We start from the raw sequence: 16,784 nt of genomic DNA, 5'->3' as shown, positions 1-16,784 counted from the left end.
CAGTGCCACTAAGCCCCACGTGCAACGATTACTTATCAGAGAGAACTTTTTTCTTTTTTTTAACGTTTTCTTTATTACTCGTCTGAAACATTAATTTGACACACAACACGCTAAAATGTTATGCACGAGAGTCAGTTTGAAAATGAACTTAGAATAGGAAGTCCCTTTCCCTCGCTAACTACAATGGACAGCGAAGACTATGCCAGTCTGGCCCAAAACAAGCTTAATCAGCATCAGTGCCACTGTCCCACCATCATAACATGACATTACCGCACACAAATATCTGCTCGGCTCATTTCAGTTCTCGTAGGGAAAACAGCAGACAGTGATGATAGTGATTGGAGTGAGCTCCCCTGTGTTGACTGTGTGAGCCTTTCTCGTTCCGCATGTCGTCATCCACTCTGAGGGAAACAGCTGAGAAAGGAGAGTGGAAGTGGAGGTTGGAGAACTCACGTCCTCCCTCCTCCCGCCGTCTCCCTTTTCTCTGCATGTTCCCTAATTGCATATACTAACTCATTAGCCAGATCATTCATCGGAGCTGAGAGGGACTCCTCTTTGGCAGGTTGCAAAATAACACTGACCACCACTCCCATTAACTCTGTCGGTCGGTCTGTCTGTCTTTCTCTTTCCCTCTATAATGTTGTCTCTCACTCTCTCTCTCACTCTTACTCTCACTCCTGTCTTCCTGTCTCCTCTCTAATTCTCTCGTCCTCTCGCTCCACCATTCTACCCCTCCCGTGATCTGTCTCCCCTCTCTCTTTTTCCTCTCGTACACTCCCTTCAGCTTCTCTTCTTAGTCAACACTTGCGGTGCATTGCAGCATTCTCTGCACAGGAGCTGGGAGAAGCTGTTATGTGTAGCCTAGCGGTTAAGAGCATTGGGCCAGTAACCGAAAGGTCCCTGGTTCAAATCCCAAGCCGACTAGGTGAAAAATCAGTCAATATTCCCTGGAAGCAAGGCCCTTAACCCTAGTTGCTCCTGTAAGTTGCTCTGGATAAAAGCGTCTGCTAAATGACTCATAAGAGCATCTGCTAAATGACTCAAATGTATGTGTGTGTATGTTTAATGTTGGCTTTCAAATATAATGTCAGTTGTAAAAGACTAAGCATGCCTTAGTATGTATGGGCATGTTTCTTTGGTATTGTGTGATGCGTTAAAGCATTCCTTTGGGTGCTGCTTAAGTGATACGGTATGTACAAATATAACATGTATGTCGTTCCAGTTTGAGATGAAACTCCTCTGTCCAGTTGTATGTTCCAGTTGTGAGTGTGCTGATCTGAGTTGGAGCAGATCCATCACTGATTGTTCATCAAAACAGCCATCTCATATATAAGAGATTCCAGGATTAGAAAAGCCACTGATGGAAGAGTGACAGGGGAACAGGGTTATTGATGACGTTAAGGTTGTCAGTAGAAGTTGGTGGGAGTAGAGTAGAGGGTGTATTTGTGGTAGGAGGGCAGAGGGCGTGTGCCTGTGAGCATGCATGCTAGTGCCTGTGTGTGTGTGTGTGTTATTGTCATCGTTGGTGTGTATGTGCGTGTGGGTGATGTGCCCCAGTGAACTGCACGCTCAGTGTGTGTCTGTATTGTGACAGTTTGTTACAGCTGTATTTGGAAGAAGCCATCGCCCTGAGGAGCTGTGCACTTGCACCGAATCCACATTAAAAATATATACTACAGTTTACTATAGAATACTACAGTCCTTACTATAAATTCTGCAAACTGTAGTATACTGTAGAATACTATACTACATACTGTAGTATCCCTCGATCATGTGTAGGACTTACTATAGAATGTTGTAGTATACTGTAGAATACTATAGTAAATACCACAGTATTATCATAAAAAAAGGCACTAGTACAGTTTACATACACTTAGGTTGGAGTCATTAAAAACTTCTTCGACCACTTCACAAATTTCTTGTTAACAAACTATAGTTTTGGCAAGTCGGTTGGGACAAAAAAAAAGAACGCAAGTATGAACACCATGGGACCACGCAGACATCATACTGCTCAGGAAGGAGGCACGTTCTGTCTCCTAAAGATGAACGTACTTTGGTGTGAAAGGTGCAAGTTAATCCCAGAACAACAGCAAAGGACCTTGTGAAGATGCTGGAGGAAACAGGTACAAAAGTATCTATATCCACAGTAAAACAAGTCCTATATTGACATAACCTGAAAGGCCGCTCAGCAAGGAAGAAGCCATTGCTCCAAAACCGCCATAAAAAAGCCAGACTACGGTTTGCGACTGCATGTGGGGACAAAGATCATACTTTTTGGAGAAATGTCCTCTGGTCTGATGAAACAAAAATAGAACTGTTAGGCCATATTAACCATCGATATTTTTGGAGGAAAATGGGGGAGGCTTGTAAGCCAAAGAACACCATCCCAACCGTGAAGCACGGGGGTGGCAGCATCATGTTGTGCGGGTGCTTTGCTGCAGGAGGGACTGGTGCACTTCACAAAATTGATGTGCTTTGCTGCAGGAGGGGTCTATTTCTTGCTTTAGAAAACACCATTAGTTTAGTTTTGTCAGTATTGAGGATAAGCTTCAATTGACACAAGGTATGTTGAACAGTATAAAAAGCATTTAGCAAGTTCTGGATTGCTTTTGTAAGAGACAAGGCACAACAGTAAATAACAGTATCATCAGCATAAAAATGAATGCGCATTTTGGATATTTTTGTCTAAATTATTTATATACATAAGAGAGGACCAAGTACAGAGAGGACCAAGTACAGAGTCTTGGGGCACACCATTACAGACAGACAATTTAACAGACATGAGCCCATCAAATTGAGTGCACTGAGTTCTATCAGACAGATAGTTTGCGAACCATGCAATTGCATGCTCCGAAAGACCTACACCCAACAATCTCTGCCTTAGTATAGCATGATCAACTGTATCAAATGCCTTAAAGAGATCAATAAAAAGTGAGACACAATGCTGTTTTTTGGCAAGGGCTTCAGTGATATCATTTAGACCATAGTACTATAGTATTTATACCATAGTACCATAATATTTTTTCATGTGGGAACCATCTGTACTGTATATGTCTCTCTTCTGCTTGTCTCAGGTGAAACCTAATTGTAGGCGTCAGCAAAGACTATAATGCTGTAACAGATCAACCTGTGTGCTTCCGGTGTGCTTGTGTAATGATGTAAAGAATGTCCAGACCCCTAAAATCATAGAGCATGGCTCTGTGAGTTATGGCAGGAGAGAAAATGGATGAGAACTTAGTGTAGGAACAGAAAGCATCTGTGCCTCTGCGTGTGTTCACTCTGTATGAGTGCAGGCGTACATGACTGTTCAGTATGTAGATTTGTGTGCATCTGCTCATCAAGTGTGAATATTCATATGAGCACACAGACCAGCAACCAGCCAGCTCATATGTAAGTAGGCTATGTGAGTTTATGTTTGTGTACTGTGTTTCTTTTATATGTCTTCATATAGTCCCCCACAGACTGACAGACAGCAGCTCTGCAGATGGCAGCACTGCGGAGGGGGGAGGGGGGGCAGTTGTCAAACATACTGACAGTGACAGTGACACTCTATCATAATCACCCAGAACCCAAAAGCAGTGTATGTTGCATATCTACCAGCAGCAGCTGTAATTCGTACATTCCCCCCTGTTTGTGTGTTTGTCTCTCTGATTGTCACAGGGCCAGATCCTAACTTGATTTCAACTATTGAAGTGACATCGATGCATGATTTATGCTAAAGGCTTAGCCTCCGTTTGTGTTCTCCAAATATATTAGAGGATATAATTAGGCAAGCATATTGAGCTATAAGACTTAAGCTACTACGCCCACATGAAAAAATACTATAGCATACTACAGTATTTACTATAGAACTCTGTAGTAAACTGTAGTGTAGTACTACACACCAGTATCCCTCAATCACATGTAGTACTTCCTATAGCATTTTGTAGTAAACTATAGAATACTATACCATACGCTGTGTACTACTTACTACTTTTGTAGTAAACTGGAGAGGTCCACGGAGGTACTGCAGGAGGTCCGCGAATATACAGTGCCTTGCGAAAGTATTCGTCCCCCTTGAACTTTGCAACCTTTTGCCACATTTCAGGCTTCAAACATAAAGATATAAAACTGTATTTTTTTGTGAAGAATCAACAACAAGTGGGACACAATCATGAAGTGGAACGACATTTATTGGATATTTCAAACTTTTTTAACAAATCAAAAACTGAAAAATTGGGCGTGCAAAATTATTCAGCCCCTTTACTTTCAGTGCAGCAAACTCTCTCCAGAAGTTCAGTGAGGATCTCTGAATGATCCAATGTTGACCTAAATGACTAATGATGATAAATACAATCCACCTGTGTGTAATCAAGTCTCCGTATAAATTCACCTGCACTGTGATAGTCTCAGAGGTCCGTTAAAAGCGCAGAGAGCATCATGAAGAACAAGGAACACACCAGGCAGGTCCGAGATACTGTTGTGAAGAAGTTTAAAGCCGGATTTGGATACAAAAAGATTTCTCAAGCTTTAAACATCCCAAGGAGCACTGTGCAAGCGATAATATTGAAATGGAAGGAGTATCAGACCACTGCAAATCTACCAAGACCTGGCCGTCCCTCTAAACTTTCAGCTCATACAAGGAGAAGACTGATCAGAGATGCAGCCAAGAGGCCCATGATCACTCTGGATGAACTGCAGAGATCTACAGCTGAGGTGGGAGACTCTGTCCATAGGACAACAATCAGTCGTATATTGCACAAATCTGGCCTTTATGGAAGAGTGGCAAGAAGAAAGCCATTTCTTAAAGATATCCATAAAAAGTGTTGTTTAAAGTTTGCCACAAGCCACCTGGGAGACACACCAAACATGTGGAAGAAGGTGCTCTGGTCAGATGAAACCAAAATTGAACTTTTTGGCAACAATGCAAAACGTTATGTTTGGCGTAAAAGCAACACAGCTCATCACCCTGAATACACCATACCCACTGTCAAACATGGTGGTGGCAGCATCATGGTTTGGGCCTGCTTTTCTTCAGCAGGGACAGGGAAGATGGTTAAAATTGATGGGATGATGGATGGAGCCAAATACAGGACCATTCTGGAAGAAAACCTGATGGAGTCTGCAAAAGACCTGAGACTGGGACGGAGATTTGTCTTCCAACAAGACAATGATTCAAAACATAAAGCAAAATCTACAATGGAATGGTTCAAAAATAAACATATCCAGGTGTTAGAATGGCCAAGTCAAAGTTCAGACCTGAATCCAATCGAGAATCTGTGGAAAGAACTGAAAACTGCTGTTCACAAATGCTCTCCATCCAACCTCACTGAGCTCGAGCTGTTTTGCAAGGAGGAATGGGAAAAAATTCTCTCGATGTGCAAAACTGATAGAGACATACCCCAAGCGACTTACAGCTGTAATCGCAGCAAAAGGTGGCGCTACAAAGTATTAACTTAAGGGGGCTGAATAATTTTGCACGCCCATTTTTTCAGTTTTTGATTTGTTAAAAAAGTTTGAAATATGGAATAAATGTCGTTCCACTTCATGATTGTGTCCCACTTGTTGTTGATTCTTCACACAAAAATACAGTTTTATATCTTTATGTTTGAAGCCTGAAATGTGGCAAAAGGTCACAAAGTTCAAGGGGGCCGAATACTTTCGCAAGGCACTGGATATATACACAGTTGAGGTCGGAGGTTTACATACACTTAAAACTCATTTTTCAACCACTCCACAAATGTCTTGTTAACAAACTATATTTTTGGCAAGTCAGTTAGGACATGTACTTTGTGCATGACAAGTCATTTTTCCAACGATTGTTTACAGACAGATTATTTCATTTATTATTCACTGTATCACAATTCCAGTGGGTCAGAAGTTTACATACACTAAGTTGACTGTGCCTTGAAACAGCTTGGAAAATTCTAGAAAATTATGTCATGGCTTTAGAAGCTTCTGATAGGCTAATTGACATAATTTGAATCAATTGGAGGTGTACCTGTGGATGTATTTCAAGACCTACCTTCGAACTCTTTTCCTCTTTGCTTGACATCATGGGAAAATCAAAAGAAATCTTCCAAGACTTGAGAAAAAAATTGTAGACCTCCACAAGTCTGGTTCATCCCTGGGAGATATTTCCAAATGCCTGAAGGTACCACGTTCATCTGTACAAACAATAGTACGCAAGTATAAACACCATGGGACAACGCGGCCGTCATACTGCTCAGGAAGGAGACACGTTCTGTCTCCTAGAGATGAACGTACTTTGGTGCGAAAGTGCAAATCAATCCCAGAACAACAGCAAAGGACCCTGTGAAGATGCTGGAGGAAACAGGTACCAAAGTATCTGTATCCACAGTAAAACGAGTCCTATATCGACATAACCCAATAGGCCGCTCATCAAGGAAGAAGCCACTGCTCCAAAACCGCCATAAAAAAAGCCAGACTACGGTTTCACAACTGCACATGGGAAAAGAGATCGTACTTTTTGGAGAAATGTCCTCTGGTCTGATAAAACAAAAATATAACTGTTTGGCCATAATGACCATAGTTATGTTTGGAGAAAAAAGGGGGAGGCTTGCAAGCCGAAGAACACCATCCCAACCGTGAAGCACAGGGGTGGCAGCATCATGTTATGGGGGTGCTTTTCTGACTGGTCCACTTCACAAAATAGATGGCATCATGAGGAAGGAAAATTTTGTGGATATGTTGAAGCAACATCTCAAGACATCAGTCAAGAAGTTAAAGCTTGGTCGCAAATGGGTCTTCCAAATGGACAATGACCCCAAGCATACTTTCAAAGTTGTGGCAAAATGGCTTAAGGACAACAAAGTCAATGTATTGGAGTGGCCATCACAAAGCCCTGACCTCAATTCCATAAAATTTGTGGGCAGAGCTGAAAAAGTGTGTGCAAGCAAGGAGACCTACAAACCTGACTCAGTTACACCAGCTCTGTCAGGAGAAATGGGCCAAAATTCACCCAACTTATTGTGGGAAGCTTGAGGAAGGCTACCCAAAACATTTGACCCAAGTTAAACAATTTAAAGGCCATGCTACCAAATACTAATTGTCACACTCTGACCATTATTTGCGTTGTTTGTTTCTATGTTTTGTTTGGTCAGGTTGTGATATGAGTGGGCATTCTATGTTGCATGTCTGTTTCTATGTGTTTTGGCCTGATATGGTTCTCAATCAGTGGCAGGTGTTTGTCGTTGTCTCTGATTGGGAACCATATTTAAGTAGCCTGTATTGTATTGTGGTTTGTGGGTTATTGTCTATGTGATGTGTCTATGTGTCTATGTTGCATGTTAGCACAGTGTTTCATTAGCAGTCACGTTCGTCTTATTATTTTGTATAGTTTGTTCAGTGTACTTCGTGTTTTTCGTCTATCATTAAATCATGCATTCACGCTGCGCTTTGGTCTCCCCTTTACGACGATCGTGACAGAATAACCCACCAACAATGGACCAAGCAGTGTGGCAACGGCCAGCAGCAGTGGCAAAGAACGCAGGACTCGTGGACTTGGGAGGAGATTCTGGACGGCGAAGGACCCTGGGCACAGCCTGGGGAATATCGCCACCCAAAGCAGAGCTGGAGGCAGCGAAAGCAGAGAGGCGCCGGTATGAGGAGGCAGCACGGCAGCGTGGCTGGAAGCCCGAGAGGCAGCCCCAAAAATGTATTGGGGGGGCACACAGGGAGTGTGGCGAAGCCAGGTAGGAGACCTGTACCAACTTCCTGTGCTTACCGGAGAGAGGAACTGGGCAGGCACCGTGTTATGCGGTGGAGCGCACTGTGTTCCCGGTGTGTGTGCATAGCCCGGTTCGGTACATTCCAGCTCCTCGTATCGGCCGGGCTAGAGTGGGCATCGAGCCAGGTGCCATGAAGTCGGCTCTACGCATCTGGTCTCCAGTGCGTCTCCTCGGGCCGGCATACATGGCACCAGCCTTACGCATGGTGTCCCCGGTTCGCCAGCACAGCTCAGTGCGGGCTATTCCACCTCGTCGCACTGGCCTGGCTATGGGGAGCATTCAACCAGATAAGGTTTGGCAGGCTCGGTGCTCCAGTGCGCCTTCACAGTCCGGTCTATCCGATTCCACCTCCATGAACCAGCCCTCCGGTGGCAGCCCCCCGCACCAGGCTGTCTCTCCGTCTCATCCCTACGGGTGCTCCCGCCTGTCCAGCACTGCCAGAGCCTTCCTCCTGCCCAACGCTGCCAGAGTCTCCCGGCTGTCCTGAGCTGCTAGAGTCTCTTGTCTGTCCTGAGCTGCTGGAGTCTCCTGTCTGTCCTGAGCTGCTAGAGTCTCCCGTCTGTCCTGAGCTGCTAGAGTCTCCCATCTGTCCTGAGCTGTCAGAGCCACCAGTCTGTCCTGAGCCGTCAGAGCCGCCAGTCTGTCCTGAGCCGTCAGTCAGCCACCAGTCTGTCTTGAGCCGTCAGAGCCGCCAGGACCTGCTAGAGCCGTCAGTCAGCCAGGACCTGCCAGTAGCCGTCAGCCAGTCAGGAGCTTCCAGTCGGCCAGGAGCTGCCAGAGCCGTCAGCCAGCCAGGATCCGCCAGAGCCGTCAGCCAGCTAGGAGCTGCCAGAGCCGCCAAGCAGTCCGGAGCTGCCCGTCTATAATTAAATCATGCATTCACAGCACGCTGCGCTTTGGTCTCCCCTTTACGACGATCGTGACACTAATTGAGTGTATGTAAACTTCTGACCCACTGGGAATGTGATGAAAGAAATAAAAGCTGAAATAAATAATTCTCTCTACTATTATTCTGACATTTCACATTCTTAGAATAAAGTGGTGATCCTAACTGACCTAAGACAGGGAATTACTAGGATTAAATATCAGGAATTGTGAAAACTGGTACCATTCAAAAGTTTGGACACACCTACTCTTTCAAGGGGTTTTATTTATTTGTTACTATTTTCGACATTGTAGAATACAATTGAAAACGTCAAAACTACGAAGTAGCACATATGGCATCATGTAGTAACCAAAAAAGTGTTAAAAAAATCCAAATATATTTTATATTTGAAATTCTTCAAAGTAGACACCCTTTGCCTTGATGACTTGGCTTTGCACACTCTTAGCATTCTCTCAACCAGCTTCATGAGGGAGGCTTTTCCAACAGTCTTGAAGGAGTTCCCACATATGCTGAGCAATTTTTGTCTGCTTTTCCTTCACTCTGTGGTCAAAGTCATCACAAACCATCTCAATTGGGTTAAGGTCAGGTGATTGTGGAGGCCAGGTCATCTAATGCAAAGACATAGCGATTGGAACCAAAAGTCGCAAATTTGGACTCATCAGACCAAAGGACAGATTCCCACCGGTTTAAAGTACATTGCTTGTGTTTCTTGGCCTAAGCAGGTCTTTTCTTATTATTGGTGTCCTTTAGGACAACAAAGGAGAACAAAGTCAAGTGTGTTTCATTGCAGCAATTCGACCGTGAATGCCTGATTCACATAGTCTTCTCTGAACAGATTTTGAGGTGTGTGTTACTTGAATTGGGAAGCATTTCTTTGGGCTGCAATCTGAGGTGCAGTTAATTAACTTATTCTCTGCAGCAGAGGTAACTCTGGGTCTTCCTTTCCTGTGGTGTCCTTGTGAGTGCCAGTTTCATCATAGCGCTTGATGGTTTTTGCGACTGCACTTGAAGAAACTTTCAACGTTTTTGAAATATTCTGGATAGACTGACCTTCATGTCTTAAAGTAATGATTGACTGTCATTTTTCTTTGCTTATTTGAGCTGTTCTTGCCATAATACGGACTCAGTCTTTTACCAAATAGGGCTATGTTCTGTATACCACCCCTACCTTGTCAAAATACAACTGATTGGCTCAAACGCATTAAGAAGGAAATAAATTCCACAAATTAGCTTTTAACAAGGCACGCCTGTTAATTGAAATGCATTCCAGGCGACTACCTCATGAAGCTGGTTGAGAGAATGCCAAGAGTGTGCAAAGATGTCAAGGCAAAGGGTGGCTACTTTGAAGAGTCTCAAATATAAAATATATTTTGATTTGTTTAACACATTTTTGGTTATTACATGATCTCATATGTGTTATTTCATAGTTTTGATGTCTTCACTATTATTCTACAATGTATAAAATAGTACAAATAAAGAAATGCTGTTGTGAATGAGTAGGTGTGTCCAAACTTTTGACTCTTACTGTATATATTGAAAGTTGAATTTTTAAACTCTGAATATTGAGCAAATTACACTCATTGTAGCCAATTACACTCACTGGAGTTTCTGACGTAGGCTTTGAAAAAGCATCCATGAATAGGCTACCAGTGGGGCAATTGCGTCTGACTGCTAGTAAAAGCTTTCTTGACATGGACTTAATTTTTTGTCAACACATGGCTGACCTTTGTTTAACCAGCAAAACAGCTGCTCACCGAGAAAATGTGTTTGGAGTTACCTGTTAAGAGTTCACACTTCCTCTTCCAATTATAATATCAGGAGGTCAAAATAATGAAAAACACTATCTACCAAATCTTTAAAATGTTGATTACTTCTCTTCGTCATTATCATTCACCTGGTGATAAGACAAGACGTGGGGAAAATAATGTTTCGTTTGAGTATGATGGGTGTCCCTGGGTCGCCAGTTTACCTGGTAAGGAGTCCCTGGGCAACAAAAGGTTGAAGACCCCTGCTGTAGAATACTATACTACACACTGTAGTATCCCTTGATCATGTGTAGTACTTACTATAGAATTATGTAGTAAGCTGAAGTAAACAGCAGTATACTGTAGAATACAGGTTATTGAAAATGTGCTCCTTTATCATTTTATCATTTTTCCAGTAGGTTTCATCAAGAAAGTCCACACTTCTATGTCAAAGATAATAAAACAAAAACACTACAGTAAATACTACAGTATACTACAGGCCGCAAAAACACCACAGTACATACTACAGTATAGTTTTTAAAATAATATCTGCAAAAAACACTACAGTAAATGTTACAGTATACTACAGTAATATCCGCAAAAAAGAAAAACAACTATAGTAAATACTACAGCAATGTCCGCTAAAACACTACACTACAAAAACACTATAGTAATACACGGTATTCTATAGTAAACTATAGTATTTTTTTATGTGGGTGGGAGTGGTGAAAACATGGGCGTTTAGGAAAGGCTTGTCATATTTTTGTAGTAGTTATCAGCTAAAGTGTCATATTTGTGTTGATATGGTCAGTATGCTATGATTTGAGTCCCTGTCAGTATTGAAAGTGAGAGCTAGTGTGTTTTGCCCAGAGGCTAGTTTGTGGGGGATAAAGAATGACTCATGCAATTTATTATCAAGTGCTCCATCCTCCCTCTCCCTTCACATACAGGATCATGCACAATTCTTTGAGTACATGCGACTGACACAGAAACACACAAAACACGTATGTATGTGTTGTATTCACGCACACAATGGCACACAAATGCACACATATGCATACGTCTAAAAATAGCTGCCAGGGCAAATAATAAAAGAGCAGGGAAAATAAAGCAGTGCCCGTCTGCCCGGATCTAAACGCTCTGGCAGTCTGTCTCTTTCCATCAGGCTATTTGTGGCGAACGCAGGCAGGCAGACAGGCAGAGGGGCGAGGCGCTGGAGATAAAAAGATGGCGAGAAGCAATGAGTTCCACTGCAGTTCTGCTGCCTTTCCAGCCGGCTTATTAGAGTGGAGGAGAGCATGCGTGGAAGAGAGGAGGAGGGCGAGGACGAAACCCACAGAATTTCCAGTGGCACACACTTGCATGACCAGAACTCAATGCAGCTCTCTGATCCCACTTCTATCCTGCCCTTCAAACACTCAGCTGTCTGGATAATCAGATGTGGCAGGCCCAACACTGGGCTCTAGAACCATATAAACCATTTCAATCAGCCCCATGTTATTACTTATATACTGAGTATATACAGCTTCATCTGGAGTAGGGTTGAACCCACCCATTGCCCTCCCATTGTTAAAGCCTATACACTATATTACACTGAACTGTTGATGTGAGAAGGGTAAAGGTCAACTGGTCAACATTGACCGTCTGGGCACTCAGGCAATGGCGATAATTTTATCACAGCCAGAAATACACTCACTTATCCAGATTTCCAAGCAGATACAAAATAAATGTATTGGCCTTACCCAAAGTTATTTAGAATTTGTATCTGCGGATTGTGTTGAAAAATCTAGTGGAGAGGTGTAGGCATTGACCCTTGTAATTGAGGAAACTGAACTACATTCTGTGAATGTACCTACTGTGCTGGAAGTACTAGAAGTGCTAAGCTTTTGAGGTGACGGTACACGGTACATCTTTTCCATGTCCCTAACAAATGTTCATACCTCTTATTTTCTCTTCCCAACCCATGTCTTTCTTTGTCTCAGGAACCTGGGGAAGTCTGGTCTGCGTGTGTCCTGCTTGGGGCTGGGTTAGTACAAAACAAATGGACCAGAACAATATGCATTATAGACTCCCTGAGGAATGTAACAGAACTGATTCTCTCTGTCTCTCTCCATATGTCTGTCTCTGTCTGTGTGACGGTAGGCACCTGGGTGACATTTGGATCGCAGATCTCTGACGAGGTGAGTTTTGTATTATGTAACAATTATTTGGGACACCATGTTTAACCCAGTCTGAGGATGCTGAGACTCTCTCTCTCTCTCTCTCTCTCTCTCTATCAATTTAATTCAAAGGGCTTTATTGACATGGGAAACATATGTTTATATTGCCAAAGCAAGTGAAATAGACAGGAAATTAACAAGGTAAATAAACAATCAAAAACGAACGGTAAATATTACACTCACCATTTAAAAAAAAAAGAATATAGACATTTCAAATGTTATATTATTGGCTATGTACGAAAGTGAAAATAAATACACGGATAGATATAGTGTGATAACGTGCGCCTCGGTGAGAGGTGTAGGAGTCAGGCGCAGGAGAGCAGGGATGTCTGAGAAGAGTGTTTAATCATATAGTCCACTAATACAAAAATGGCACAGACGAAAATCCCCAAACTACGCTCTCGATACTCAGAAACTTGTGACACTTTACATACACGTGCGTGATCGTGAAAACAACCAACATCAAATATAATCGAGCACAATACACACAAATCTAATCCCGCACGAACTAAGGCAGGCAACAGGTACCCTATATACACACAGAAATAAACGGCAATGAAGCCAGGTGTGAAAAGAATCACAGACAAAACAAACAGAAAAGGAAAAAGGGATCGGTGAAAGCTAGTAAACTGGCGACGCAGAGCGCCGCCCGAACAGGGAGAGGAGTTACCTTCGGTAGAAGTCGTGACATATAGGTTGTATTTACAATGGTGTTTGTGCTCCACTGTTTGCTTTTGTAATGACAGATCGCGCATCTTGCTGCTGTGGTGGCAATGTGGGAGTTTATCAACTTCTTTGTAATCTGAGGGAAATATGTGTCTCTGATATGGTCATACAGTTGGCAGGGGGTTAGGAAGTGCAGCTTGGTTTCCACCTGTCTTCTCTTGAGAGCCACGTCTGCCAATGGCGGCCTCTCTCAATAGCAAGGCGATGCTCACTGAGTCTGTACATAGTCATGGATTTTCTTAATTTTGGGTCAGTCACAGTGGTCCCTCTGCTACTGTGTACTCTCTGTTTAGGGCCAAATAACATTCCTGTTTGCTCAGTTTTTTTGTTGGTTCTCTCCAACGTGTCAAGGAATTATCTTTTTGTTTTGCCATGATTTGGTTGGGTCTAATTGTGTTGCTATCCTGGGGCTCTGTTTATGTTTGTGGGCAGAGTCCTCGTACTAGCTGGCAGAGGGGACTCTTCTCCAGGTTCACCTCTCTGTAGGTGAGGGCTTTGTTATGGAAGCTTTGAGAATCACTTATTTTTAGGTGGTTGTAGAATTGAATACATTTTTTCTGGATTTTGATCATTTGCGGGAAAGGTCCTAATTCTGCTCTGTATGCATTGTTTGGTGTTTTTCGTTCTACACTGAGGATATTTTTGCATGTAGAGTCTCAATTTGGTGTTTGTCCCATTTTGTGAATTGTTGGTTAGTGAATGGGACCCCAGACCTCACAGCCATAAAGGGCAATGGGTTCTATATCAGATTCAAATATTTTAAGTCAGATACTAATTGGGATGTCAAATTTTATGTTCTTTTTGATGGTGTAGAAGGCCCTTCTTGCCTTGTCTCTCAGATCATTCACAGCTTTGTGGACGTTACCTGTGGTGCTGATGTTTAGGCAGAGGTAGGTATAGTTTTTTGTGTGCTCTAGGGCAACAGTGTCTAGGTGGAATTTGTATTTGTGATCTTACTGAAATTAACTGTCAGGGCCCAAGTTTGACAGAATCTGTGCAGAAGATATAGGTGCTGCTGTATGCCCTCCTTGGTTGGGGACAGAAGCACCAGATCTTTTGCAAACAGTAAACATTGACTTCAGAGTCTAGTAGGGTGAGGCCGGGTACTGTCGACTGTTCTAGTGTGCTCACCAATTCATTGATATATATGTTGAAGAGGGTGGGGCTCAAGCTGCATCCCTGTCTCACCCTGAGGAAAGAAATCAATGTGTGTTTTTTTGCCAATTTTAACCGCACACTGTTGTTTGTGTACATGGATTTCATAATGTTGTATGTTTTCCCCCCAACACCGCTTTTCTTCATTTATACAACAAATCAACAAAGCACGAGAAGACTTTGCTTTTGTTTTGGTTTGTTTGTTTGTCAATTAGGATGTACAGGGTGAATACGTGGTCTGTCATGGTAATTTGGTAAAAAGCCAATTTGACATTTGGTCAGGATATTGTTTTCATTGAGGAAATGTAGGAGTCTGCTGTTAATGATGATGCAGAATATTTTCCAAAGGTTGCTGTCGATGAATATACCAATGGTAGTTATTGGGGTTGAATCTGTCTCCACTTTCGTGGATTGGGGTGATCAGTCCTTGGTTCCAAGTATTGGGTAAGATGCCAGAGCTGAGGAGTATGTTAGAGAGTTTAAGTATAGCCAATTTAAATTTATGTTCTGTATATTTTATCATTTCATGTAGGATACCATGTATATGTTTTTGCTGTTTGTTATTTGTTATAGAGCCAAAAAGATTGGAGAAGAGGTTTATCCACACATCTCCATTTTGGGTAGACAGCTCTTCATGTTGTTGTTTGTTTAGTGTGTTCCAATTTTCCCAGAAGTGGTTAGATTCTATAGATTCTTCAATTAAATTGAGCTGATTTCTGACGTGCTGTTCTTGTTTTTATGTACTGCTTCACCATGGTGAAACCGTAGGCTCAGGGTTTCTGGGCCTCTGGGTTTTTGGTTGGATAGGTTCCTCAATTCCTTTCTTAGGTTTTTGCGTCCTTCATCAAACCATTTGTCATTGTTGTTCATTTCCTTAGATTGTCTGATTGAAATGTTTAGATTTGATAGGAAAGCTGAAGCTGTTGGCTAATTGTTTTCTGGTAGGTTTCCACACAACTTTCCTTCCATCTATAGCGTGTCTTAATTCTATTCAGTTGGTTTGGCTTTCATGTCTCATGATTGAGTATTGCTCTGTTAAAGTAGACTGTGACTTTGCTGCGATCTGAGAGACTGGGTTGAGGTCGGTAGTAGTCTACAGTACTGTAACCAAGACATGAGCTGTAGGTGTACTTACTGTAGGAGTCCCACAGAAAGCCTAACATTGTCTATGTACAGACCCAGCGTGCGACAGAGCTGCAGGAGTTGGGACCTGTTTTGTTGTTGGTTGTTTTGTCACAGCGGTGTATAGCAGGGCATATTGGGTAGGAAATGTTGTCACCTCCAGGTAGGTGTTTGTCCCCCTATGTGCTGAGGGTGTCAGGTTCTTGTCCAGTTCTGGCGTTTAGGTCGTCAAGGACTAGTACATGTCCCTGGGTCTGGAACAGTGGCGTTCGGTGCTGTTTAAGAATAGGGAAGACGATTTTTACTTTTCATGAGCATAGCCTTATTTCTATTACAGTATATTGGATGACTCTCATTCATATTCCATTCACCCAGTTCACTGTAACAGCGATAGGTTTAGGCTACAACTTGATTCAAACATTTTTTATATAGCCATCATGAGGTTGCTACAACCTAGCCTTTGAATGAAAGATTACCACGTAGGAGCACACAGGTCGAGAGAAAATGTTGAGGTGACAGAGAGTGATACACTCAGAGTGTAATCATTAGTTCAACAGTTGCAAATGAGAGTTTCTATTGGACAAATGAATGTATGTTTATCCCCGTTTCTTTCAGTTTGCTTACGTTTAAGAAATGTTGTTCTACAGAATCGGCGGAATGAATACACCCCTGATCATGCGTAAACACGATGCACTTTCATAGCAGCCACATTGTATTCCTTCTCGCATCTATGCGCTCTCCTCCTCTCACCTTTTCCCTTCGCTTGTGGACTTCAATGCACAACACATCAGCTGTATGTGACCAGGCAAAAAAACTTTACAAGCCAAACCATATCATAACCACTACACACAGCTTACATCATTGTCACCATATTAGCTAAAGTAACGTCACAGTCAACATAGCTAATAGAACTAATGAGTTAGTAAACCCGTTACAATCATGCAGTAACGTGACAGTGTACAGTCAGCAAGTAATGTAGTACTTACACCGGCGTGCCCCCGTTCAAACAAAAGCTTGCCTTGACTTGGAAGAGTTTCAGTGTTGTGTTGGATAGTCATAGCCAGCTCGCTAACATATACTTTTTATGAAACTCACTGAGTAGGATGGTCCTCCCCTTCCTCTTCTGAGGAGCCTCCCCTGGTCTGGAAATGATTGATCTGCCCCTTTATGATGGAGAAGCTGTCTTCATTAAAGTATAGAG

At 42.6% G+C, this 16,784-nt stretch overlaps 1 protein-coding gene across 2 annotated transcripts in view; it reads left to right on the top strand.

Annotated features, from left to right (window-relative positions):
* LOC135550372 (voltage-gated potassium channel subunit beta-3-like) overlaps positions 1 to 16,784 on the top strand; it is a 28,877-nt gene that overhangs the window by 8,476 nt on the left and 3,617 nt on the right. For both annotated transcript variants that reach the window (XM_064981096.1, XM_064981094.1), the window contains exons 2-3: positions 12,344 to 12,387; positions 12,504 to 12,541. In XM_064981096.1, coding sequence (XP_064837168.1) covers positions 12,344 to 12,387; positions 12,504 to 12,541 — 82 coding nt within the window. The remainder of the gene's footprint in view (positions 1 to 12,343; positions 12,388 to 12,503; positions 12,542 to 16,784) is intronic.

This window comes from Oncorhynchus masou, chromosome 12 (assembly GCF_036934945.1).
Source record: "Oncorhynchus masou masou isolate Uvic2021 chromosome 12, UVic_Omas_1.1, whole genome shotgun sequence".
NCBI lineage: Eukaryota > Metazoa > Chordata > Actinopteri > Salmoniformes > Salmonidae > Oncorhynchus > Oncorhynchus masou.
This window is presented reverse-complemented; position numbering and strand designations above follow the sequence as displayed.